At 41.7% G+C, this 26,170-nt stretch overlaps 1 protein-coding gene across 8 annotated transcripts in view; it reads right to left on the reverse strand.

The window, feature by feature from the left end:
• Window positions 1–18,610, reverse strand: part of ARHGEF12 (Rho guanine nucleotide exchange factor 12) — a 77,980-nt gene extending 59,370 nt beyond the window's left edge. For 5 of the 8 annotated variants that reach the window (XM_086766399.1, XM_086766398.1, XM_086766393.1 and 2 more), the window contains exon 1: window positions 17,597–18,610. Coding sequence is in view for 5 of the 8 variants with exons in the window: in XM_086766393.1 (XP_086622519.1) it covers window positions 17,597–17,628 (32 nt within the window). In the remaining 3 variants the exon portion in view is untranslated. Of the gene's footprint in view, window positions 1–1,133; window positions 1,154–17,596 lie in introns of those variants that run through there. The other 3 variants (XM_086766394.1, XM_086766392.1, XM_086766397.1) reach the window with 2 other exon arrangements.
• Window positions 18,611–26,170: the final 7,560 nt, after the last annotated feature.

The raw sequence follows: 26,170 nt of genomic DNA on the forward strand, positions 1-26,170 counted from the left end.
CTGAATTTCTAAAAGAGCATTGCTTTCTAAAGCTCCAACCACCTTTTGAAGCTTGTTACGTCCAGACTCAAAATATCACAGAGGTAGCATGCATCACGACTTGAGACAAAGTTCTTTTTCTTACTTACGATGGGGAAGGGCATATGAATAACTGATTTTTAACAGGATTATTATCCACTATGATCATTGCAGAACTGCACAGACCAGTCATGTAAGACTTAACTGTAGTTTTTCCCTTATGCACATAATAAACTTATAATTTTACAATATTAACTTTTATTTATGTTTTATCTACAGCTTTTGGGAAAAAGCAACACAATGCATTCCTTTCCAGTACAAACCAACGCAGCTGCCAGGAAACAGTGTAAAAACAAGAAAGATTCAGGAATGAAAGCTTGTATCTTGCTTCCTACTCTGATTTCCCAGATTTCCTTCCCTCAGTACTCTCTCAGCCACAGGACACAAGAAGAAAACAATTCGGTGGGGGAAAAAAATAAATAAATAAATAAATCTCTGACAAAAAAAAAAAGCAAGAAAGAGTCTGGTACAACCAGGATTTTAAAAGAAATTAGAGACAGCTAAGATAGTCCTAGTTATCCAGTCCTAGCTGTATTTTAAATCTACAGGGATTTGTACAGTTCTGGACAACAGCAGGAAAGGAGGATAAGGAAGGAAAAAAAAAAAAGGAAAAGAGATACCACTTTCCACATCATTAAAAAATAAATCTCTCCTAAGAACAGAGGAAAGATGGTAAAAGAATAAGTAGATAACTCCTCCTCATTTAGCTAGACTTTTCTCTTTTAGAAAAAGTGTAATAAAACATAAGACAATTAAGTTAAATAAGTGCTTCTAAAAACATCACACAAGTTACAAGCCTCTATATTTCAGGTTTTACTTTCCAGAATTTTCAAATCTCTTTGTCCATCATTCTTTGTCAAGTAACCATAATTTTAGTCCCTACTGCCTCCCTTACACTCTCTATTGATTAAGAAATGTTGTACTTCTTGCCCATATACAAACCACACACACTGCAAGAAACTAAGTAAAGCTCTTCTCCTTGTTCAATAACAGTATTAGCAGCTCTCAGCTGGTTAGGCTGGGATACGGTAAATATTTATGCAGAATTCACAGACCTTTACCCCAATAAGGAGCCAGGCATGGGAAAATAACAGCTTCCCAGAGCTCGATAAAGAGGAAGTGAAGTGGTCCCCAAGGAATGGAGTCCACACCCACGGAAAAAAAAAAAAATTCCATGGAGCAGCAACACATATAATCACTACCACTGCTGGTTGAGTTACTACAACAAAAAATAAGGCTTCAAAACACCAAATGGCAAGCATCTTGTTTGCAGCTCAGCTGAAGAGGCTGAACCTCACTCTCAATTTTTGGGAAGTTCAAAGAGGCATAGATGAAGAAATCTATTCTTGAAAAGGGATTTAGTTCCATTTTTAGTCCCCAACATTGTAAAACATCACTTCAATATACAAAAAACTTGCCAATGCACTTCCTTAGTCCCTAAAATCACAAATGACAAGCAGAATGGCTGTTTCGTTCCCCCACCACGGTATCTAAATACTTTATAGAGCCCTATGTTATATGCACTGACCCTTATTCTCTCCCTTCCATTTTATGGGCTCAGGATGCTAATTTCTCCTATCTTTTACATAAAGCAACAAAATACATCCTATGCATCTTAAATAAACAGGAACTAGTAAACGGCTACTGTGTTTGTTTGGGTTTTTTTGAACAAGAGCATGTAAATATAGAGACAAAAAGATATGCAAGAAATCTCATACTGCAAGAATAAAGAGTTCACTAGATAACCCGCATCTTTTAGACACATCGGAGAAACATCTGAGTCTTTTCCAGTACAAAAACAGTGGACTGCTATTTAGAATGTAGGTAGCCACTGAGAAGTCACAAAGATGTTAGAGGCACTGAACTTTGCTTTAGTAGTAGAAAGTATGATGAATGTCCTTTTTTTTTTTTTTTTTTAAAAAAAAAAAAAAAAGGCAGAACAGTCATACTTCATTCACAATGGCACTTCCTTCTTGTCACTAAGAGAATTATAAACTATACCTTCGCCCTCCCACCATGCCTACGCTGCCTTATTTTCAAGTCACAAACATTTTATTTTTGGTTCAGACGCATCTTGGTCTTTGGCCTTCTGTCTTTACAGAACTGATCCTGAACCTTCAATACAGTTTCTGCCAGCAGCAGCACACAAACACTGCCCGACCCGCTGCTGTTATCCGCACTTGTTGTACCACATACATACAATTCCTTTCTGCCATGTGCAGAACTGCGCACTCAACACATGCAGAGTGGGTAAGTTCACTCTGCCTTCATAGCGCAGATTGCGTTCTTTCATAAACTTTCATCGGTCTGAAATACCAACAACTCACAAGCAGCATACAGCTAAGACATCTTCTGTTTGGGTACTTCAGTCATGCTTTATGGAAAACAGAAGACAACCTGATGAACAAACGAGTAAATCTTTCATTTGAGTATCCAAAGTATGTTGCATTACATAATAGGTAATGGAAGTTAAAGATACAGAAACTTCTTCCTAGGAATTTCTGCAAGTCAGAGTAGACAATTTAAGGAGAGCTTATGCCAGATCACGTAATAATTTCACAAAACCACTGCTTCACATATACAAACTCTTCATTAATTCAGCTTCTTAGAAACATGCCTTAAATTACTGGAATTCAATTTGAAAAATAGGAAACTGAGGTACAGAAACAGGAAATTATTTTTGCAGTAAAAAAGTAGATCAACAATCGCTGAAGTAGAAACGATATCCAGATTATTTGACCAGTACTCAGACATTCCATCTTAAATAAGTACCATAATTCCTTTTTCAAAAGATTATTAAGAGAAGTCTGTATGGCACTTTGTAAGGTACAGAAACCAAGTCACAGATACTTCGCATACACATTATATTTAGAATCATAGAATGGTTAGGGTTGGAAGGGACCTTTAAAGGTCATCTAGTCCAATCCCCAGGAAGGAAAGTTAAACTAAGTGCTAGCAATGCACATGCAAGTAAGCCAAAAGACCTGCAAAATTTCAGGTTTCAGAGTATTTTGATACATGAGAGTTAACAAGATCTTTTTAGGATCCTAGATACCAGATGAGAACCCTCTAAGAAATACCCAGCTTTCCAAGTACTTTAGTGGACACAGCTTCAGCAGCCACTACGTGAAACTCAAGGGACAGCATCTGTAGAAAGCCAAGCAAAATCCAAATTAAAAACTGGCATAGAAGAAACAAGATGAGATCAAATCAGATGCAGAACAAGCTCCAGAGAAGTACTACACACAAAGGAGAAAGCAAGGATTACTCAGACATGAGAGAAAGTGATAAACCGAGCAGGGTGGGAAAATACAAAAATGAGGTTAGAGGGCAAGAAAAAATAACAGCTCTCTATTGCTTGAGATACAACTCCATTTAGTATGTACCTCACTGAATGATTCACCATACAAATCCTCTAGATCTGCTCCAAACAAAACCCACCTTCCGGGCTCCAACCAGCTGACTAAAAAGCACGTATCAGCACAAGTTAGGATTAGACCGGCAACCTACTTTACAGAGTCAATCATTACAAGACTGAACCACATCTGTCTGGTTTTAATGCATGGCTGCATTAACCATAAGCAAAAACGCAATGCTAAAAGAAAAAAAAAAAAAAATCACCTTTAAAAAAAAAAAGAAACATTGAAGGCATTAAAACTTTTAAGCAGTTGTTAATTGCAAGCATTCACTAGTAATAGATATTACTGAAGTAAAGAATCTGCTAGCCAAAGAAAAAATTACAGAAGGACCCACCATTTTCTACTGTGACACAAAACATGCTACTGGACAGTTTTCTACAAACAGTAACTAAAATAAGAAAGTTCTGGAAACTGATTAAAAGATAGCTGTAGATGTCTGCTAAACCAGTGATGTAATTAAAAAAAAAAAAACACAAACCCTATCTGTAAAAGCAAAAAGTGAAAGATCCTTTATGAAAGAGAATCGTAATTCTTTCAGTCTCTCACTGTCTAGGCTGACTTCTGGCATAGGAAAATGGGATATATGGAGCTTCGTTTAAAAGGTCATACTGTTTCCTTCCTTGATCTTTTACCATGAACAATTTTAGAAGGCACTAAAATTTCAGAACAGCCTATCTAAACAAAATTTTGCTTATCCTGTCATTTAATTAAGTTCGACTGATTCCAGTAAGCCTGCTATGAAGAAAAAAAAAAAAAAAAAAAAAAAAAAAGCCCTCCAAATACAATATTTATGCCAGTCACTAAATTCAAACTTGAATCAAGGCCAAAACAGCATACTAAAGAGACAAGTAATTATCATATAGCTGACTGTTTGAAAAGAGAGAAAAATGAGAACAGGGATACTCCATTTTCTGAGACAAAATCTACTTTATTCACAACAAACTGCTGAACATAGTTACTAAAATTGTGACATAATTCAAAGACATAAAAACACAAGACCAATTAACATGGTTTTAGCATTCCGTACCTTGTTATGGTACCCTCTAGAGTTGGAAATTTTCAGCAATAAATACCTTCGGGCCTAAAAAAACTCTACCAACTGCTCACTATATACACAAGCGTACAAAGCTTTACCAGTACAATACATATTAAAAAATTAAAGGACATTAACTGCAACAAAACGTTGACCCCATAAGCAAGTCAGCACTGGCTTTATCATTATTATATTCTGCATCTATAGCCTGACACTTCCAAATTCTAAAAACAAGGATGGAGGAAAAAGAAAAAAAAAAAAAAGGCAAGTTAGCAATACCTGTATTCATAGCTCCAGCCTCTGAAAACGCAGAGATCCATTTCCTTAATGGACTAGAATGCACTTTCATTCTCTCATCGCTTCAGTGCGACAAGGAAGATTCAAACACCGATATTTAGAGTTCACAGTGTTTCCAGACATAGTCTACGAGCCAAATACCAGTTTGAGTCACCTCCCCTAGAATTAATTTTATTTCTGAGTCTGTCCTATTGACAATTTATCCTTTGCCCTCAAGCACAGGCATAATCAACAGTCTTTTCCAGGGCGCTCAGTCTCCCCCTTCACAGCAATTATCATGCCTAAAGCACACCACCGAAGCCATGCAAGGGGTCAGGAGATGGGCAGGGAGAAAGAGGTTTTAGATCTTGACAGAAAGCTTTACCATTGTGACTACAACAGCGCATCTGCCTCTTACTTCAAAATTCCACAGCAAGAGTGTTCACATAGCTAGTTACACCAGTGTAATTATGACGATACATTTCCTCAAACAGGCTGGCCAGCACCTTAGTGAGGCCTGGTAGCTGATTCATCCGAATTTTTTAATATTTGCTCACAAGCTGAGTACTGCTGCAGCCTCACGAGACACTTCCTGCTTTAGCCTCTGGAGGGGCAATAGTGCTAAACCCAGGCAAATTTTAACACAGTAATTGCAGCTACTTTTCAGATAACATTTGATTATCAAACATACAAAAATTAAGTATTATAATTTCCATTTAAGCAGAGTGTGAATGCTGTTTACCTACAGGAACTTTAATATACTTGTTCTTCTTTATTATACTTGTCCTTATCAGATAGAACTGAGAGTCATCCATCCTTGCAAGAAACAACTCCCTCAATGTTTTATCAAAGCATGCTCCAAATGCCAATATACAGAGCTCCCTCTCTGATTTCCGCTGTATTGTATTAACCGAACATGTTCATTACCCATCAGCAGTTGTCCAGAGTCCTCACAAGATTAAGCAAAATGTAGCGTTATCACCATAACCGACAGCTGAGTTTAAGTAACTGAGGTGATTCACATTACCAATATTCAAGAAACTCACAAACATAAAAATGAAGCACTGATCACCAGCAAAACATCAGTACTCACTGCATTAAACCAGTAAGGGAAATAGAGTTTTCTTAAATTTGTGAATGACCCACAGAATAAGGCAATTTCTCCCAAGGTACTGTCTGCCTGGGGTTGTGAAATGGAATACACCAGCATGGAAGCCACCAGGATGCCAACAGAAGTCCTGTAATCTAAAGCAAATATCTCCACGTGATGGAAAAGAGAGAGCAGAGTGAGAGCTGAGGTGGCTCACAATCTCACAAGACAGAATTCGTTTGCCACTGGGCATTTCTTCCTGCACATTATCATGCAACTGAATTGGGTTGACTGCCATTGAGAAACAGATCTGGGGGCCACGCTGACAGCCAAAATATTTGTCACTGACAAAAGGCTGCCCCACAGATCTGTTATTCCTCTGCCAGATTCATGCAGCCTGACATCTATATCCAGCGCACACACAGCTGGAGATGTGACAGAGACAAAGGGACGATGCAGTGCTCGTGGATTCTCAGAGCACACGATCACCCTCAGGAACGCTACTAGGTTTAGCTCGACTGAGAGTAAAAACCCACAGGAAACAAGCTTTCCATTTATGGGCCCCAGGTACTAGGCTTCTCATTGCCATACAGCTAATCGCTGTATTTCAAATTTACTACCACAGCAAACCTATCCAAAAACAACTTTGAGAAGAAGATGAAGAGATTTAACATGAGGATTTAAATAAACAAGGTCCCTGAACAGAATTGACCTTGTTTGAAGTTTCCAGAGTCCCTTTGTGTCTGTCCTCACAACCAAATACAAATCTTTTTTTAAAAAAAACCAAACAAACCCCAAACTCCACCTCATTATTTTTATATTCTTTGTTATTTTTTTCCTCTTTACCTAGCTGTTGAAATGCTCTTTTGAGGTCAATTTCAGTTTTGATCTAAAAGACACTTCATTTAAAAAATTAAAAAAAAAGAAAAAAAGGAAAAAAATAAAATCCCTAAAATTCCTACATATACTCAAAACGAACACTTATTTTGGGGAAAATATATTCCCACTTTCCAATAAAACCAGAGGAACCAACTTATTTTGGTGGAGTACAACTGAGCAGGTTTCTGAAGCCATTTGCTGATCCAACCACTGATCAAAACTCATCAATATTCCAAGAAGCATGTTACAGATCTCAATAAGCCATTTTCTCCACAATGGAACAGCAACAGATGGAGCAAGATTCTCAACACACTCCAAGCTACTGTGATATTCTTATCACTGCAGTAAGCAAGCAGGCTCAGTGAAGCTGCCTCCCAGCAGACGCATGGCCATGATGATGGGGGGGGAAAAAAAAAAAAGAAAAAAAAAGAAAAAAAAAGAAAAAATTTTTTTAAAAAGGGGTAGAGGGGAGGAAGGGCCAGGTTGTCTCCATCTGGCTGAAGTCCAACAAGAGCATTTAGATTTGCTGGCTGCCCAAAACTCAAACCTGTTGCAAGGCTATTTCTTCTCCCCCTTCCAGCTATGCTTAACTATCTGCTTCTGCTTCACACATGATGCAGGAGCTCTGCTGAGAGAAAGAGCCTCCTCCAGTAAGGCTGGTGCTGTCAAAACAAGCCCAGATCAGCACACTCTTCCCCTTCGCCTGGCACCCACAAGGCATCATTGCTGTAACTCACAACTGGGCAAGCATGTTTCACAGTACCAGGAAAGAAGTGTTTTTCTGGCCTAAGTCAGGGACTGGGTGTCTGGATTACTAGGGCCAGGGCACAGCCAGATACCCCATCGATGGAGGGGGAGTCAAAGGCAAGAATGAATAAGTGCAGTCACCAAAAAACACAGTGAATGTCTCACTGATGAGTGCAAAACCTGATAATAAGTCTACCAAAAGGAAAAGGGAGAGGAGGTCAAGGTTTGCTACGCAATACATATAGCCTAAGCTGCACTGGTAAACATCCAAAGTAAACAACACTCCAGCATTTAAAGCTATCACCAACATTCCTACATCTTTCCACACTGGGTGAACAGTGTGCTTACCTTTTTTTGTTTGTTCCTCCGTCCCCCCACCAAGCATTACAGGGTTTTATTCTCACAACAACTTCCATAATGTCAGTGGACTGAACATTTTACGTAACTTCACAGACCTGACGTATTCAAGTATAAAACTTTCAACACTACTCAAAGGGCTGCAGCGTTTAACAAAATCATACTTACCAACCATTGAGTAAGTACTATCAAACTTACACACCAAGACACCCACCACTGAAGCAACTAGACCAGCTATAGAACGAACTTTTTAGATCATGTATCCATTTCCAAACTATTACAAGGTATTTTATTTTACTGCTGAAGATTCTACTATAACTTGAGGGTAGAGAAGAAGTCTGTGACAAAGGTATTCATTTTACCTGTGCCTTACAGACTTTGACACATCCTTACAAACAAAGAAAATCCCACAACAATTGCAAACAGCTCTCTCTGCAGTATCCCCATACCCCCTTCACCAGCCAAAATGATTGAGCTTGTCGGTTTGCTAAGATCAGATCTGCACCCACATTAACTACTTCCGCTACTGAAACCACAGGGACTATGCAAGGCAAACCACAACCTATCATTTTGTGACTCTCAACGGACAGCGAGAACAAATTACCAACCTGAGAGCTGCAGCACATCACTGTAAGATCTTTACGCTAAGAACTTTTATCCTTGAGAGAGAAGTATTTCTGATGAACTATCATTCCCCTCTTCCCTTATATTTAGGAACTGTACATCATACAAATTCACCCCCTTCTCTCTATTATCCCCTGAATAATTTTCAAAGTTATTACGATGCTGTCTACCCAAGTCAAGTTAGATGGCTATAGAGCAGTCTGCAGCAGCAGCAGAGACAATCATTCTTTTAAAGCCAGAAATGATCTGAGAACAACAGCTTACTTTTGACTGAAGTCACTGTCTAATTTGGGACATCACATAATCATAATTTTTCAGAAGGCGGAAAAAGATATCCTGTTCACATAGATCAGAAAACCACATTGTTTTCTTACTTGCAAGCATCAATTCTGAAAGCCACTTAACAAAAGAACAGGAATTATTATCATCGTGGCTCAAGTACTGTCACATGCTGTCACTCAAACTAGAGCAAAATTCTAGAAAATATTACAACACCTGGAAGAGTCTTCTGGTCCCAAAGAGTATCTGCACAGCCTCCTCAAGAAACAGACAGGTACTTCCAGACACCAAACACGTATCTTCAGTCCACAGAGAACTCAGTACAGTTGTAGCCCTGGCTTGGCAAGGGTTTTTGCCTCACACCAGCAAGTCTTAGTCCTTTATAGTTGATGCGTGCCTTCAGAATGCACTGACAGACAGGAAACCTCTCTCCTATCTAGCAGTGGCCACCACTTCTCTCATTTCTCTCCCTTAACTAATTTCCTATTGACTTTCTCATGTCTGACATTGCAGCTTTTTCCTATTTCCTTTTTCTCCTCGCTCAATATAGCTTCCCTCCTTCAATTCTCTTCTTTTTCCTTTTTTCCAACACATTTCTGGTAGCTTTGATCTCAGTCCCTACTCAACAGAATATTCTTTTGCAGCTGGGCACAACAGAGGCATGCAATGATGCCTCTGTGCCACAGGAGTACTGAGAGGAGACACCTTGTCTGATGTGCTGCCAATAAGTTACACTAACAGCCACTATCGTAACAGGGTAAAGAGACTTTCAAGCAGCCATCAGATATTCTAAGTAGGCCTGCAGGTTGAAGCTTGTATGTTTATGGGAGTGGTAGACTCGGAATCTTGCACCTGTCTCAGATCAGTCTACTGCTTTATTAAAAAATGGGTCTTCTCCTCCAGACTGGGAAATGCTGGTCAGGTCAATTCAGGTCCCATCTAAGATTTCCAACCCCCTTCCAGCACTACAGCTCACTCAGGACTCTGTAAAAGATATCTAACTCCTCATAGGTTACTGGTTCATCTTGGGAAGTCACACAACCTCTTTTTAAAATGATTGTCTGAGACACCACAAACCAGGATTCATAGTCTGCAAATAAATTCAAGATCAGCTTCTCACATTAAAAAAAAAAAAATAAAAAAAATAGTTGTGCTGCTACTTACAGTTTCAAGGAGGAACAGCACTTGAATAAAATTAAGATTTCTAGTAATACCTCTGAAGACTTCCAATATGTATTTCAAGAGCTCAGAAGCAGATGGAAACCAGCTCAAGTCTTGCCCTTGCATATAGATTTCTTGTGCCAACCGAACAACCAAGAACTCCCATAACCTGCAGATTCTCCCTTAGGTTTCTAGCATCAACACTGCAACTTCTTTATAACCACCAAAAGAGGCCCTTTTGGTCAATTCACACATCTTTTACATAGCCTTGTTCCCTGATTGTAAAAGGTTTAGTTTTTCTGAGCCCTGCAACGAACTGAGACCTGAGTACCACTTCCAGGACAGCACACACTATTAGCGGGCCAGAGTCCTGCAAGGCACACTATCTGTCTTCAGCAGGACATTTGACAGTATCCAAGTAACTAACATGACAAGGATCCAGACAGATTACAACCAAATTATTTCAAGTACACGAACTCACGTGCTATGCCTTAGGATCTTTTCCACTTCAGCCCCAGGAAGGACACCATTCATTTGCTTTTCCAGTGTCAGAGTAAATTAACGAAGTACCTTACCAACTCACATCACAGAGCCCAGAAGTTTCCGTGTTGTCAAAACAAAGCTTAAAATAGCCACCTAGATAACATTTAAGTGTTTGCCAACAAATGTAAACAGCAAAGTTTCTTATTTACCGTCAGACTTTGCAAATGGTGGAACTATGCAAGAGGTTCCTGCCCAATGGTCTTAGAAGTCAAACAGACACAATACTGAAAATACTCAAGGAAAGGATGCAGAGTAATAACAAAGTATAAGTGATGTTTAGGAGACGATTTGTGAATGTCACAGTCTGAAGACTGTTTGTTTTGGTTTTACTATTTATACTTATGCTTACATTTTAAATATAAGTACACTGCTTTTTCCTGTCATTTTTAATATATTTATTTTTAAATGTTTTCTTTTAAAAGAAAAATGAGTAAACCTTGTTTCTTCCTGTCTTCTTTTAAGTACTCTGTTCCTATTTTGCATGCATCCTGCCTTGTATTTTATCCATTGTACATTCTTAAATCAAACACTGTAGGTTTTACATCCCTTTTAATTTTACTAATTACTTTGGTACTGCTTTCCCTGTCCTTATGTTGCGCCTTCTCTTCTGACGTTAAGACATCATCTACATCCAGGCTCCTGACCCTCAGCTTAATCAAGTTGAGACATGAACTAACACTTCTATTCTTTAAACCTAGTAATTATCCAGAACAGGGCAGCATAACAGAACACAGTATCACCTACCAGAAAGTATGCATTCAATTTTCTCTTAATGCTATTGACATCTCTTACACAAGAAAAATCTAGTTATCTCAAAGTTGATAAAATACCAGGACCGGAGTGAAAGAAGGGAGAGTGCTTAGGCTGAGGAATATTTGTGGAGCCTTCGGAATGCCACAAAAAGCATTTTTATTAGCTTCTCTGATCACTCAAGGATAATACAAATGGGATTTATTAACAAGTCTCCTACTGCTAATTTTCAGAGGGAAGAGGCATTCAATGAGAAACCTGGAGGATAAAGCCTTGAAAGCAAGAGCCTAAGCTTATCTTTCAAGCAGCACAGCCAACATACTTCCCTCGGTGACCCAGAAGGACCAGCTAGAGGTTTAAGTGGAGAATTCAGCCTCCAGACCAAGGTAAACACTGCTCCTCTTTGAGACACTTTGCATAACTACAAGCTATAGCACTGAATTTGCCAGAGGGGGAGTTGAAGGCTGTAACCATGAGAGGCAAACAATGCTAACCAGAACACTGTGGGAAAAAATGGAGGCGGGGAGAAGTCAATGTCAAAAATCCTGTTGATTATACTCCGAAGTTTCTTGGCAAAGCAGGGAAACAGAAGTAGGCACAGAAGCTACTCACTAAACAGGATCCGCACAAAATACTTCAGGCACAAATTCCCTTGGAGACTCCACTTCTTGAAATAATCAAAAGATCTTGGGATACAGTCACAAAATACACAGAATAACTAGTACAGGCGTTTGCACCACTTTCCCCAGGCAAATACATGAATGCTCTACCTACCTTCAGATGGACTGTCAAATAACCTGCAGTGCCTAAACCACTACTTTTACAGTATGATACAGAATAGTTCTGAGAGTAAACAGAAGACCACTTTGATTTCCAGTAACTAGAAAGACTACAGTCAATGCTGCCACCCTTAAGGACCAAGAAACTCTTCTCCTATATGGGTTATGTTCAGAAGTCAGTTTTACAAAGATTGGTCTGGGAAGATCACAACTGAATACACACCAAAGATCACCAGTGACCTCAGTAACTTCTGCTCCAAGTGCAATACGCACATTTCTTCTCAGGAATCTCTAAACAGGACAGCAGCAGGCATTAAAAAAAAAACAAAAAACAAAACAAAGATCTTAAAGCACTGCAATGTGCAGTCTTACAGAGGAAGAAAGAGGAGGTGCACAACAAAGAACAACCCGTGCATGACAGTCATTCATTTTGTTAATGCAGTACTCAGACACTACCGCGGGAAGTCAGTCTAAGCGGTTGCTGTAGAACAGACTATATCACGCTGGAAAAGTCAGAGGTCCCTCCATCTTGCAGGAGGGTTTACGTGCTTCGTATTTACCTAGGCCTCTATGAATATCACTTTCACAGGAATTGCATCTGAAGAGCTCAAATTATCACCAGACCATTTCTCCAGACTTTTCATGCAATCCCTCATAACCTCTCAGCTTTCCATAACTAGCTCTGGTGAGTATTTTTTTTCTGCTAAATGTATCATGCCCTGATTCCTATGGATCTGGACAAAATTTTTTGAAGTCTAAAACTTAAGTAACCTACATACCAGCACCATTCCTAATCTATCCATTCAAAACACTAATAAGTGCCATAATAGGAGTTATGCACAGGGAGAATTATACAATTTGGCTAACAGATGAAATGTCATTGCTGCCTCCACCCAAATAATCATGATGGCCACAGCTCTATTCAAAACTAGAAAAATCAAGCTCACCTCAACTTCTATCCCCAGTAAAAACACTAATAAACTATGCAGAATGAACTGGTAGCATTTGCTTCCTAGTCAACAGTAAACATCATGGAGAGTCCTTTCTTCTGTCAGCTTCAATAAAAGCAAAATAAAAAAAAAACCTGAATTTATGCAGACTACATCAGCTACTAATTTGCAAACACAGTGAAGGCACAATGATGAAAAGCACAAGAAGACTTGCCTTGATGACTATTACACTTTTTAGTCTGTGGAAGCAGACGTTGTGCTGCAGCCCACTTTCCATAAATATTAGATCTTACAAACTCTACTAATTAAATGCACGCATGATAATGGCATCTAGGTACTCAATTACACTAAGGCGTGACTTTCTATAAAGTTCTTACTTATACTCTGATGGAAAAAAATAAAAGCTTTTTTCCCCACCATAGAGTTAAAGAAGTCCCAGTTACTACAGGGACTTACAAACAGCAGAAGACAGTGAAAGTACATCGAAGCAGATAAGAAACAATTAGGGTCTATTTTAGTACCAAGTCAGGAGCAAATCAGTAATTAAAACCTCTCAAGGGTAATTATGTGTAAATTCTACCTCTTCTATTTTCCAATCATAGCAACAGAAACTACAGCACTGTTATAAATAAAACTCATGTGCAAGCAACTGCATAGGAAGTCATCGGTTCCTCCACAAAGTACCGTGAAAGCAGCAAGAGCTTCCATTCTTTTACTGTGCTTTAATAAACAGAAAGAAACATAAAGCAAGTTCTGTAGCTGTGCAATTGCTCAACCCTGCAGCACGTTTGGAATGGTTACAGGAAGAAAAATACAGTTAACTAGGAGAAAAAATAAAATAATTGCATACAAATGTTTCTTTAGTGTCATAACAGGACACAGTAGAGTTCTGATAATCTTTAGTGGCCAACCAGAGCTTGCAAATAGCTGAATTTCATCCCGGCCCCAGTATGTCCTTGCAAAGAATAAAACCCTTATCTCGCTCGGCCATGTGTCACCTGCTGCAAACTGCAGAACAGAGCAACGCCCAAAGCCAGCCGGCCTGCCCGAGTACGTCTGGGCCAGAAGAGCTCTGAAGCGAGCAAATGAGGACGCACTCACACGCAGCCTCACAGAAGTAACAGGAAAACACCTCCTCTAACATACCCTACCTAAAGTGAGGTCTCAAAGCTAGCCTTAGATGGTCCCTGGAGTCCAATCTCCCTCTCCAAAATCCTCACACGGACAGCCTGAGACAGCATCCAGCAACAAAAACCCAACCTAGCACTAGTAACTGGATAGGAATTTGAGGAAAAACAAAAATATAAATTTTCAGGCTAAAAGGTATGGCAAATGTCACCTAAATCCAGAGTTGGATGAAGACATTTCAACATTCACCTAATTTCAGATACTTACTTTAGGATAAGAAATGGTCCCTCAGATGAGCTTATTTTCTTCCACTAACTATAAAGGCAACCTAGATGAACAGCTCAGATAATAAGTCTTTGAGGTAGACATCTCTAAGTTAAGCAAGATAAATGCCACCTTAGGAGGCCTCTAAACAAATACAGCATAGCTAAGAGAGGATTAAATTAAGAGGGTGTAAATGTTTACAAACACAAAGTGGCAGAGCAATAAAGCTGAAGACGAATTGTTTGATATGGTCCACTGGGCAACAGGATTATGAAAAACAGCAGCTGACAAAGTAAAAGAACATCCTTAAAGAAAGAAGGGGAAGTAAATGTCACTGCTTAAAGTTCTCACGCTCATACCATCAGTAGCCACGGACGATATCGTGGCTATCCTGGACCACTTTTTGCTCATGTACTTCTAAACCTCAAGTACTACTTTACAAGATAATATTTTCTGCCAGCACCTTTACACATTTCTCCAAATGCTGAGTAGCTTACTGGGAATGGCATGTGTCAGATGCTTCTTCAGTAACTTTGCTGAACAGTCATTACACCCTCAGAAGTCCTTTATCTGTTATAGCTTTTTGTTTAATACCTGATATTCTCCCACTCCCCCAGTCACTCGCTTTCCTCCAGTCTTAAGACACTGGAGGAAAAAAATGCAAGAAAATGACGTTGCTTTGTCAGCCAGCTGGATAACAGAATCTCAACTCGGGATGAAGCATAACCATTATCAAAATTAAGTGGGTTAAGGTTTGGTCCACAGAGAAAACTATCCCAGACACACGAGATGTGAACTGGCACAACTGTATTGCAGTATAGGCTCAGACACTAAAATCCATTGAACTTTCTTGGGAAAAAAGAAAACACTAGGAGGGAAGAAAAAAAAAAAAAAAAAAAAAAAAAAAGAGAGGGGGCTTAATGAAAACATCATTTATCACACTGGCTACAGAACAGTGCTAGAAATGGTCATTCATACATTCCTTCTAATTTACATACACTTTAATGCCATACATGCCATCATCAACAAGAACAAAAAAAAGAAGACATAAAACACAAAGGATAGGACAAGTGCAATCTGGACAAAGGAAATGTCAAACAGCTATTAAAACACATGGTATGACTGCCATCTTAATCTGAAGGGATACAAATGGAAATATTTGCTGCCTGTAAGAGGGATTTAAACAGATACGAAAAATGCAAATATGTAAAGCTAATATGGAGAAAAATGCAGGCCTACACTACCCTATTATTATTTGTTATACCATTTGGCACAGATGCAAGCTGGCTTTTTCTGTTTTAAGGCAGTTCCCAACTCAATCCCACTACAGAAGGTCACTGATAAATACAGAGAGAACTGAACATGTCTTATTTATACCATGTAGATCTAATGGCACTAGAAGCAGACATCCACATGCTGAGAAAACACATCACCACCACATCCGGCACTCTGCCGAAAGGTTCAGCCAGGGAAGAAACTGGCCACGATGACCGAATTCCCTTTGCACCTCCAGAGCTGAGGTTCTTTCAAGCCAGAGGTGAAGAGTAGTGGCAAGGCCAGGCCCTGCTTTCCCACGTTCCCCCAACCATCTCAAAACCTTGCCACCAGAAAGCTCCAATTGCCAGGGTTGTGGAGATAGCTCCTTACCCGATATCAAGTGTCTTTTAAACCAGAACCTTAACGGAACACCAAAAAGAAACATCCTCTTGACGTGATTGAAAGCAGGAGGAAATGAGACATTTTCAATTTGGCTGTTCCAATTCAATAATGGAAAGTATTTTGTTTTACTAACAAGCAAATTAAATTCCCTATCCTCATGATTTTCCATCCCAAGCATCACTCAACTGCTGCTTGGTATGAAAATCCTGCTGTTCCTTTTGATATCTTGCAACCTGCTCTTAAGTACGTGACAAAATTCTCACAAAGCCACTGAAACACCACCTTCTTTTTACTGTCACTGTCTTGTCTAGTACAAAGGAAAAACATCCCATAACTCAAGCAAAACTCCTGCACATGCACTGCAAAAGAGAAAAAAGTTTAAAGTTTTCTTCTGTCACCTATGCCACTAGTACAAACATACTACACAATTCATTTCAAAGACTTAGTACTCTACGAACACAGACAATACGCGATTCTGAGCTGTACTAGAGCCCTTTCCCACTGCTCAGGCATTGGACTGGCTGTTAAGACCTGTGGAGTCACGACAAGGCCTAAGTGTAAGTGAGAACTACACTCACTCTCTTTCCCCACACCTGCAGTGTAAAAGGTGATCTCAGGCACTCAAAAGCATAATCGCTCTGTCCAAGTCCTGGTTTCTCTCCTGTGTCCAAAATGCTTGTGTTTGTCATCAAAAGCCTAAGCAGCAAGGCCTTTGTCACACACATTCACACCTTAAACACCAAACAAACACAATAAACAGAATACAATAAAAAACATAACAAGAGAGAAGTTTTTTTCAGCTTACAAGTGTCATAAAAGGTATCTCCTCTTGTCAAAAAAAACCCCCGAAGACATTCATTCCATACTTCTGTCCCAAAAGCATGTAAGAGGTTTCCTACTGGATTTTTTTTTTTCCCTCACAATAGAAAATACATTTTTTTCCCCTGCCTCTGAAGCATCCCAGCACAAGAGAATCCCAGATTGCTAATGAAATGCACATGGCTGCACCTGCAGAGAAGCCCAGAGACCTGAGCAGGCATCTAATGCAAGGAACAGATTATTGCTAAGGTAGACACCAGCAGACATTCCTGCTCATCAGCTATCCTTCCTGCCCTCACCTGAAGTGACCTCTCTTTGGAAGGCTACAACACTTGACCTAACGAGAAGCAAGTGCATCCTCTACATGGTTTTTGAGTTCAGACTCGAGCTGTATCCTAAACTCTTTTCACTTTTCCTGCTTTAACTTCTCACAGAAACAGTTCCTTTTGGTGTTCCTCCCAGTGCAAACCTGTCCTGGAAGCTGAAATACAATCCTTGGTTCTTACAAAGTCAGCCTGGCAGGCTGGAAAGCTGTTGGACTTGAAATACTCCAGTTTCAAAGTTAACCCAGTTGCCTTGTCAGTCAACCACCCAGGTATATACTGATTCCCCGATTTAATCCCACTTTTCCGATCCCTGTCACACCATCACTGAAGTCAGAACATGAAGTAACGAGGTCTGGGAAGAGCCGAGACTTCAGAAAAGAAAAAAAAAACAAAACAAAACAAAACCCCAACCAAACCAGCTCATTTTATACTGACCTGTCCGTGATTGTGGACTGTGTGCCACTCATTGGAGCCTTTGGCAAGAAGTCGTATTATCCAATTTACATTTTACTATTACTGCAGGAATATTAATGAGGCTTTGGCCCCCGCATGCACTGAGGTTCAGGATCCAGCCTTACTTCAGAAGAGGCATACACAGAGGACAAATTCAGTTCAAAGGCAGGAAAAAAAAAAAATTCCAAAACTCTTCTTGCAGTCACCCAGAATGTCCAGATCACGGAAGTGGGGTGTGAGGGATGTTCAAGAAAAACTCCAACAAAACAAAACAGAAAAAAAAAAAAAAAAAAACAAACAACAAAACAAGCTCCCTTAGCCCCAAGGAAGAGGGGAAAAGTAACGCGTGCCGAGCAACCAAAGTCTTCCGAAGGAACCGATCCGGAGGTGCAGGGAGGAGGGGAACGCTCGGTGCCCGCGCAGGCTGCAGGCCGGCGGGGAAAACTTGGGGAGCGCCGGAGCGGAGCCGGCTGCCCGCGGGGCCCCCCAGGCCGCCGGGGCCGTACGCCCACCTCCCCGGCTCGCTCTCGGCAGAAGGGGGTGCCCCCCGAGGGCCGGGTCCCCCCCTCCTCGCCGCTGTTTACAGCCTCTCGCCAGCTGCCGATGTCCTGAGGGCCGCCGCCGCCGCGCAGGGGCCCATGTCCCGCTGCCGGCCCGCCCCGACCCCTCGCCCGCAGGGGGGTCGGAAGGGCGGCCGCCCCGCCGCCGCCGCTTTTAGGCCCGCAGATCCATGCCCCGCCGCTCCGCCTGTCCCGCTTCGGCCCGAGCTAGAGCAGGGCGCGGCGGCCCGGCGAGGCCCTGGAGCCGGCGGGTCTCGGCCTGCCTGCGCGTCGGTCCCGGCCCGGTTCGAGGGGCAAAGTCCCGCGGCGAAGCGCTGGCGGTACGGCCCGCTCCTCTTCCTGTCGCCGCTCCGCTCCTCCCGGCCCGGTTCCGGCCCAGCTGCGCTGCTGCGAAGCGGGAGCGGCGCGTCCCAGCGGAGCCTGCGCCGGGCCGGACCGGGCCGCCTCCGCGCTCGCCCCTCCCTCCCCTGCGCTTTCGGGGGGCTCGTACCTCCCCCGGGCCGCCTCACCCGCGCCCCTCCTGCCGTATCCTTCCGCCGGCGCTGCGTCCGACAGCTCCGCCAGCAGCAGGCCGCTCGGCTACCCTCAGCGTTTTCCAGGCCGGCGGGGTGGTTCCTTCGCTTCCCATCACAACTTATTAACAGTTCCTCCTCCTTCGGCCTGCCCTATCGCTGCCGAAGAGATTTCCCTTTCCATTTCCCCCGTCCCTCCCTCCCGGGGCTCCATCTCCAGCCATCCTCCTCCCTCCCCGCTGCTCTGTTTTGTCTTGTACAAGCTTGTAGGGGCAGGGAGTATCCGTGCCTCCATCTACACGGTGTGGAAAACACGACACAGAAGAAACCTCTAACAGAAACAAAATAAACAGAAAATAGAAACAGTAAGGTGCCGGGAGCCATGCAGCTCTGCAGCCTCGGATAGTCACCAGCTGTGCTATTTACTCCCAGGCCTTCCATTCCTCCGTATCAAATCCCACGTTCCCTGCATTTCCACAACACCTTTCATGACGAATTTTTCTCACAGGTGAAGGTCAACAAAAATCTGAGATCAGAATGCAAACTGATCCCTCCCTGAGCATACCGTGGCCAAAGGCCTGTTCCTGCTCCCCTTCTCTTAATGCAAAAACCTCCCTTCAATAAGGAAAGGTGAGGGACAGGCTGTATATTACCATACCTACCAAATACAGAATATCTGGACTTTCAAATTTCAACACATGTGGATTTCCCTCTCCTCTCAACAGAAACACATCCTTGCTGGTGCGTCGCTGTAACTCTCTGCCATTTGTGCTACACACAAGCCCACTCCAGGGAGAAGTGCCTGTCTCAACACCACACGCATCTAAACAGCAGAGCCTGTTTCTGACGATGCATGATCAGCATGAAGCAAACTGTAACAGACCAGAAGCCAAGTTTTAGGTACGTTACCTAATCCCAAAATCTCGTTGCCAACACAAGGAGATAAATAAGATCCCAACCAGCCCGTTCTCAAACACCTAGGAATAACATCTAGATACTAGAAGCTCAGGAACCTTCCATGCTGCTGCGCCTCGTGTTGCCGGGAATTAAAGCTCATGAGCAGCGCGAAAGTGGGATAGAAAGCAGGACGGCTCCACTGCCAGGGAAGGTGGGCGTTATTACCTGGCTTCCCAGCACAGAGCAAGTTGCGGAACATCAGTCTTTCCTACCAAATGCCAACAGACCAAAATAATCTTATTAGCTAATTCCGATCACATAGGACTATCCTTCTCCCCTCTAATTAATCTTACCTTGATGTACTTCTTCAAAGCCAGGACACTGGACTTGAAAAGAGTTTGGAAAACAGGCTTCTGGGAACTCAGGGCCAGATACCTTGCATACAGGACCACAACCTTGCTAGAAGCTGTATTCAGGACCCTGCCACTATGTAGCTTTTCCCACCTCGGAGCAAAGTGAGCATCAATCAGAAAGCCAGGAAACTGTTTGATAATCTCAAGAATTTGTTGTTTTGACGAAGTTCGGTGCAAAGAGGGGAAGTGTGGGATTAAATCATTTTCTAGGTGATACTTGACATTTATACGCCGGACATTTACACTTCCTCTTTTGGTTTCCTTCTGAGGAAGATAAAGGTTTGAAAGTAAAAAAAAAAAAAAAAAAAAGCAGAAGGAGTGCAAGACATGCAGCTGTGACTGCCTCTCATTCTGCAGCTGTATGCAGCACATTGAACAGTGGCAATGGAGTGACAGAATACCTCTATGTTTGTTATAGAATATATTTTTATCTTTTTATTGCGTCTTCTCTGCAATAAGTCCCTCCCTGCTTTTAACTTAGGGAACATCAAGTACTGTGCCTTGAGAGAGGAAGGCTCCTGGGAGATCTTCTGTTTCACGGCAGGCCCAGTATTTGCATATTAGGCCTCAATGTTTTTTTTATTACTTTAATTATATTTTATTGCACATAACAACATGATGAAAATAACAATTACCTAGAGGAAATCCTAATATATATATATATAGGAATGAGAAGGAAAGGTATCCCCTGCTGCAGTAAATTGACGTAAAATTCAGTGGAGTGACAGTGATTAACATTTGCCAAAAATTTGCTCAGTATTGTCAAAAGAAGCATCACACAAAGCTACACCAATGACAAGAATGAAGCATAAAACCCTTATGCCACACGCTTCAGTAGATTAACTCTTGCTCATAATGGGCTGCATTCACATTTCAATGTTTAATGCCACAATTAAAAAGAAAAAGCGCTAATAAAACAATTCAAAAGTAGACTCTGAAACCATAACTGCTTCTCTTTTCTGCAAATGTTTGGGGTTTTTTTGTTTTTTTTTTGTTTTTTTTGTGGGAGCTGATTGCAAACTTATGTTAATATAGATGCCTATTTATGATACTTCTGCTGCCTGGGTAGTTTTACAATGTGAAATTCAGGGCAGGGGTGGAAGGGGAAATCAATAAGCAATTACACTGTGCAGTACCAATTAAAATAGGGGAGAGGGGGTTGGTAGCTATAAAGTCCTCACTTAGCCTGAATTTGGAGAGAGCACTGTCATACCGACATGGATGCTAGAAGTGGAAACAGCCTATTAACCTCGTCAGTCTGTATCTCCAGGGCAAAGCATCCATGTCCCCGACTGTATTTTTTTTAGTCCAGAGCAGTGCTGCGCAGGTAAGGAGGACCCTGAAGCGAAGAAGGTTGAGTCCTACGAAGGATACTTCTTACTTTGCATTAAAATAAAGGATGGCACAAAAAGGACAGATCCTTGAAGGTGCCTTATACGGGACTCCTGCAAGGGCAGCCTTCCAGAGGAAGGTTTCATGAGGTTCTTTTCGCAAAGATCTCCTTTTCCAGCCTCGCACCAGAAGCTCACCGAGGAGCTGTTGCCATCTGCTGGGAAACCCTTCTGTGGCAGCTCTCCTCCGAAACCGTCCCCACTGGCAGGGTGGCAGCGAGGTCCTGCTCGCAGCCTCGCTCCCCTTTTGAAACAGGCATTTCAGAGCGCTGTCACACTGGGGAACTTCGGGCTGCTCTGGTTGCTGCTCTCTGACCGCCCAAGGGTTCAGATGTGATGGCCCGATCAGGGTTTGAACCACTATGGGCTTAGCATAAAGCAAAAACTGATAATTCTTTTTTCACTCCCTGATGCCAGATTTATCACACTGCTTTGCCTTAATAGCTGATACACTTTGAATTTCAAGTATGAAAAAACGGTGAATGTAATAATTTTTCTTTCAGGAAAATTTCCCTTCACAACATTTCAGACAGGATAATAAAAAATTACAGCAACTTACCTGTGACTGTAAGGGATCTCCTGCAGACCTCAAGTAAAGAACAGAGAGCTTTGTAAAATTGTGTGCCCTACATCAGACATGATGGGCTATTAGCTAAGTTTCACTGACCTCCTCCATAAAAATTGAATGGACAAAGTCTTCTAACTTTTGCTTCTGACAAGTAATTAATATAAAACCTGTGACAGAATGCACCAATATTTTGGACTGTTAAACTTACCATAAATTGCTATGCTAACTGCTGTTCTGGCAAAAAAAAAAAAGTCAGCTGCTTTTGGAAGGCAACAGCCAACCTTTATGCCTTGCACAGACGGAGAGGAAAGGCAGAGGGAAAAGTATTCCCAAGGCTGACAGAGAAGACAGCTCATTCCTAAACGTGCATATGAATTTGTGACTCCTGATGAATGGATGAGATCTTGACCTTGTGTCAGGACTGGGGTAAGCCTGGCTCTGCTCTTAACCGTAACACAACTTAAACCTTCCTACTTAACTGATTTTTTTTGTAGTGCCCTGCAATTCCATCCAATCAAACTCACCTAAGCACTAACAGCTGCTGCTTAGTTCAGCATCCTTTGATCCCGGGGAACTGCTCTAGCATGAGATTTTTCTGAGACAGCTGAGAATCTGTGTGGGATTTTGTTATTTGCTGAGATTCTACTTTTGAGAGAGTTGAAGATAGTAATGATACCCTGAATCACATACAGATACATGTTTGTATCTTTGCTCATCTGCTGCACTTTTCCAGCCAGGTGTTGGGCTGATGCTAACCAGCTTCACTGTGACATGGATGCAACCTGCTTCAGAAACCAATATGACCAGTCCAATGGCCACTAACGGCCATCTGGATGCAACTCTAATCTGAAAAAAAACACCCATGAATTTGTGCTGTGCTCCACGCTGCTATGCAATTTCAAAGCCTTTTACTATCTCATACCTTAAAATAAGCACATGATTTGTTACCTACAGACAGGCAGCTTGTTCTGGATCCAGTTCACTGGAAATGCATACAGGGCTGGTCTACACTCTTAAGTCACTTGGACACAAATGCAATACTTTGCTGACTTTGTTGGGACACAGATAGCCTAATCTATCAGACCTTCTACTGTGACTGCTTATTACAGTTCCTAAACCTGGATAATCCACATTGCAGTAAGCATTTTTGTAACACTAAGCTTTCTTTCCATATCAGCATAATTAAGGCAGCAACCTTTGTAAGGACAGATGAAGCTGCTATACATTCTGTCATGAGTTTCCTTCTTGCTCTCTGCTAGAATCAATGTCCTCTGATTGGGGGGCAGGTTAAAAAAAAAAAAAAAAAAAAGAGGTATTTGTTATTAGGATAAAAACTAAAGAGATGGAATAACATTATTTCTCATCACATTTGAGGACTATCATTAACATCAAACAGATCTTAACCTTCTGACAGGATACACAATTCAAACAACAACATAATACAAGCATTGCTGAAAACCTGTACTTTGTAACATTTGAGAGGCCACAAGAAACCATCACTTTCTCCTTCCCATATGAAATTAACCACTGGAAACCATTCTTACTTTGCAAAAGCTTTTCCATACACCTAGACCTGTTCAGTTCCTTCTTAAAGTCATTTTCTAAAGATCCCTTATGTTGCCAACTTACCAGCTGCCAAACTCCCCCTGCAACTTGAGGGAAACAGGACAAAGTTAGCAAGAGCTAACACCTTCTCTTACACGGATTTACTAGAGCACATACTGAAGCTGACTTGGAGAGAGAAAAGTGCCAGTATATTGGTATAACCAAAAGAGTCGCTCCTTGCCGAGAAATTGCTTATGCAACACAAAGCTATTGCTGACTGACTCTCTTTCAGTCTCTGATATTTAATTTCTCTGGAAATGGCAGCAGACATGTTATTTCACTTCCAGCCAAGCTATACAAAGTCTGCAAGTATCAGAAACATACCCACAACTTCCATGAAGCTTAAAACATCCTCTCATACTTTTTTGTCCAAGAAACAGACCTGCTGACAGCACTGGTATTAGTCTAATAGCAGACTCCAGAGACTTAAAATGCTATGCTTTTACATCAGTGCTTGGACTACTGTTGCAAGGGAATAAAGCCTTGAATATCACAAAATTGCCAGTTTCTTCAAATACAAATAAGGAGTTCAGTTAGAAAAAGAGGGCAGAGGACTGAAAGAGGAGGTTAATTTTATAAAGCTCCACTGAGGGGCCAGCAGTAGAAGCAAAAGGCAAGCAGCAGGGAAGGAATGGCTTTAAAAGAAATAATGAGAAGATTAAAATGAAATAAATGGGGGGGAGGGGGCGGCACAGATTTTACTCCTTACAGTCAAAGCACATTTGCCTATCGATTTAAGGCCAGATTCTGGTGTGTCATTCCTGAAGACATGAAACTTGGAAGACACTTGCAGCTCTAAAGCAAAGCTTCAGAATGTCACTATACTTTCTCTTCTGTTTCTGGACTACCTCAGAGATTAAACAAACTCCCAGGACAAATTATGGCAGTCCCTGAGACCAGTTAATCATGCAGCAATCTGCTTGTAGACTATAAACAGGCCAGCACCCCTAGAGTGCCCAACATTGCACAGCTGCTCCCCAGTGCTAGAGGATTTTGAGCTAGATTTAAGGGTAACATCCAAACAACTAAATTGGCTTAACTGTTTATAGAAAACAGACTTTTGGCATGCTGGACCTCTGGCAAAATGCTGTGACCATAAGCAAGGCAGCTAGCTATTCTTTACCAGTGTAACATACACAATACTACATTCAGGTCTTTCCTCGGCGTGGGTTGGCTACGCATGGTTTCAGAGCTGCTGGTAAAGGCCATGCAGGGCGGGGCCTTTCTTCAGTTCTGCGTCTGTACAGTGCCTGGTTCACAGAAATTCTTATTGGTGCTTAGGTCTCTTGCCGCAATCGCTGAAAGCATCACTGAAAGAAATGTTTTCCTCTCCTCTTATTTTAGGAGTGTCCTTTGAAGCAGAGGTTTTAAAAAGAGCGCACAGCTTTCTAAATCACTTGACAAAGCTGTCCTCTGTGTTGGTGACTTTCCCAGCACTAAGCAATTGCATCAAGAGCAAAGGAAGCTCCTGTGCAAACAGACCTGAGCCCTGCACAACATCCTCCTGGCAGCTCACACTTCCCACAGCTGATTATGTGGCACAGTCAGTCCTGCCCAGGGAGCTTTGGGGCGTGAACAGACATGATATACACAGTTCCCAGCAGCTGCACAGCCCTGCACTTTCTCTCTGCCTCTGAATGAAAGCATCCCCCAGTACATAAGCAATAACACCACAGCAGGCATGTGGAGAGACAGACTAGCACCACTCAGACCCCAGATTACATCTGCACCTTTGCACAGTGCTGACTTTGGCTCATCTCTACAGCTGGAAGTACCCCGACACAAGGCAACATTAAATAATGCTACTCTCTTCCTATCAGACTTCCCAGTGAACAATGTTTAGTTTATGAAAGAGAAGAGCTCACGGTTCATGGTGCAGTAACACAGCAGAACCTTCTCCTTTAGCATACAGGGCATGGAAAACAAAGGAAACATTTTTGCTGTGTGAGTTGCCTGAAGATAGGTGCATGAAAGGCCTGGAAACAAACCTTATGGAAGAAATGCACCCTGTTCAGCCAGTCAGCAACCTGAAAGCTTCTGTTATCAAACACCAAACTACTAAGTTTGCAAGAAGAACTTCACAAAGAAGAGTAGTTTCTCTGCCTGTTAACATGTCTAAGAAGCAATAATGGTGAAAGCTGTACAAGTTGTTGGCTCAGTCCATATAAAGCACCCACCCACCATCACTTTGTTCTTTTACACTGGCAATGCCTACTCATCCAGCAATACACACTGCAACTCTAAGAACTGCATCCAAAGAGAGAAAACAAATTCCTCATATAATTAAATACTCTTTATTTTATAAAACATAGTACAAAGCATCTACACCATTCACTGGTGGAACATTAGTTGCTATTACACAGTAATTCAAACACAAGTTATTATTTCACACTAGTTCTGCAGTTTCCTTTTGCAATTTGCTCTAGCCACTATGGACGAGCCTGAGGACAGGTTCTACCATGTGCTCCATAGCTTGACAGTTACACTACTTCTTCCTGGGTCTGTGATTTTACGCTGGAGCCCACCAGACAGGCTACAAGGCCTTGCTCTGAGACATCCTTGCTAGCTCTACCTCATAAAACTATTCCTAATTGCTCTTTTGTTTGCTAG

Source organism: Chlamydotis macqueenii, chromosome 24 (assembly GCF_036417535.1).
Source record: "Chlamydotis macqueenii isolate bChlMac1 chromosome 24, bChlMac1.mat, whole genome shotgun sequence".
In the NCBI taxonomy this organism is placed as follows: domain Eukaryota; kingdom Metazoa; phylum Chordata; class Aves; order Otidiformes; family Otididae; genus Chlamydotis; species Chlamydotis macqueenii.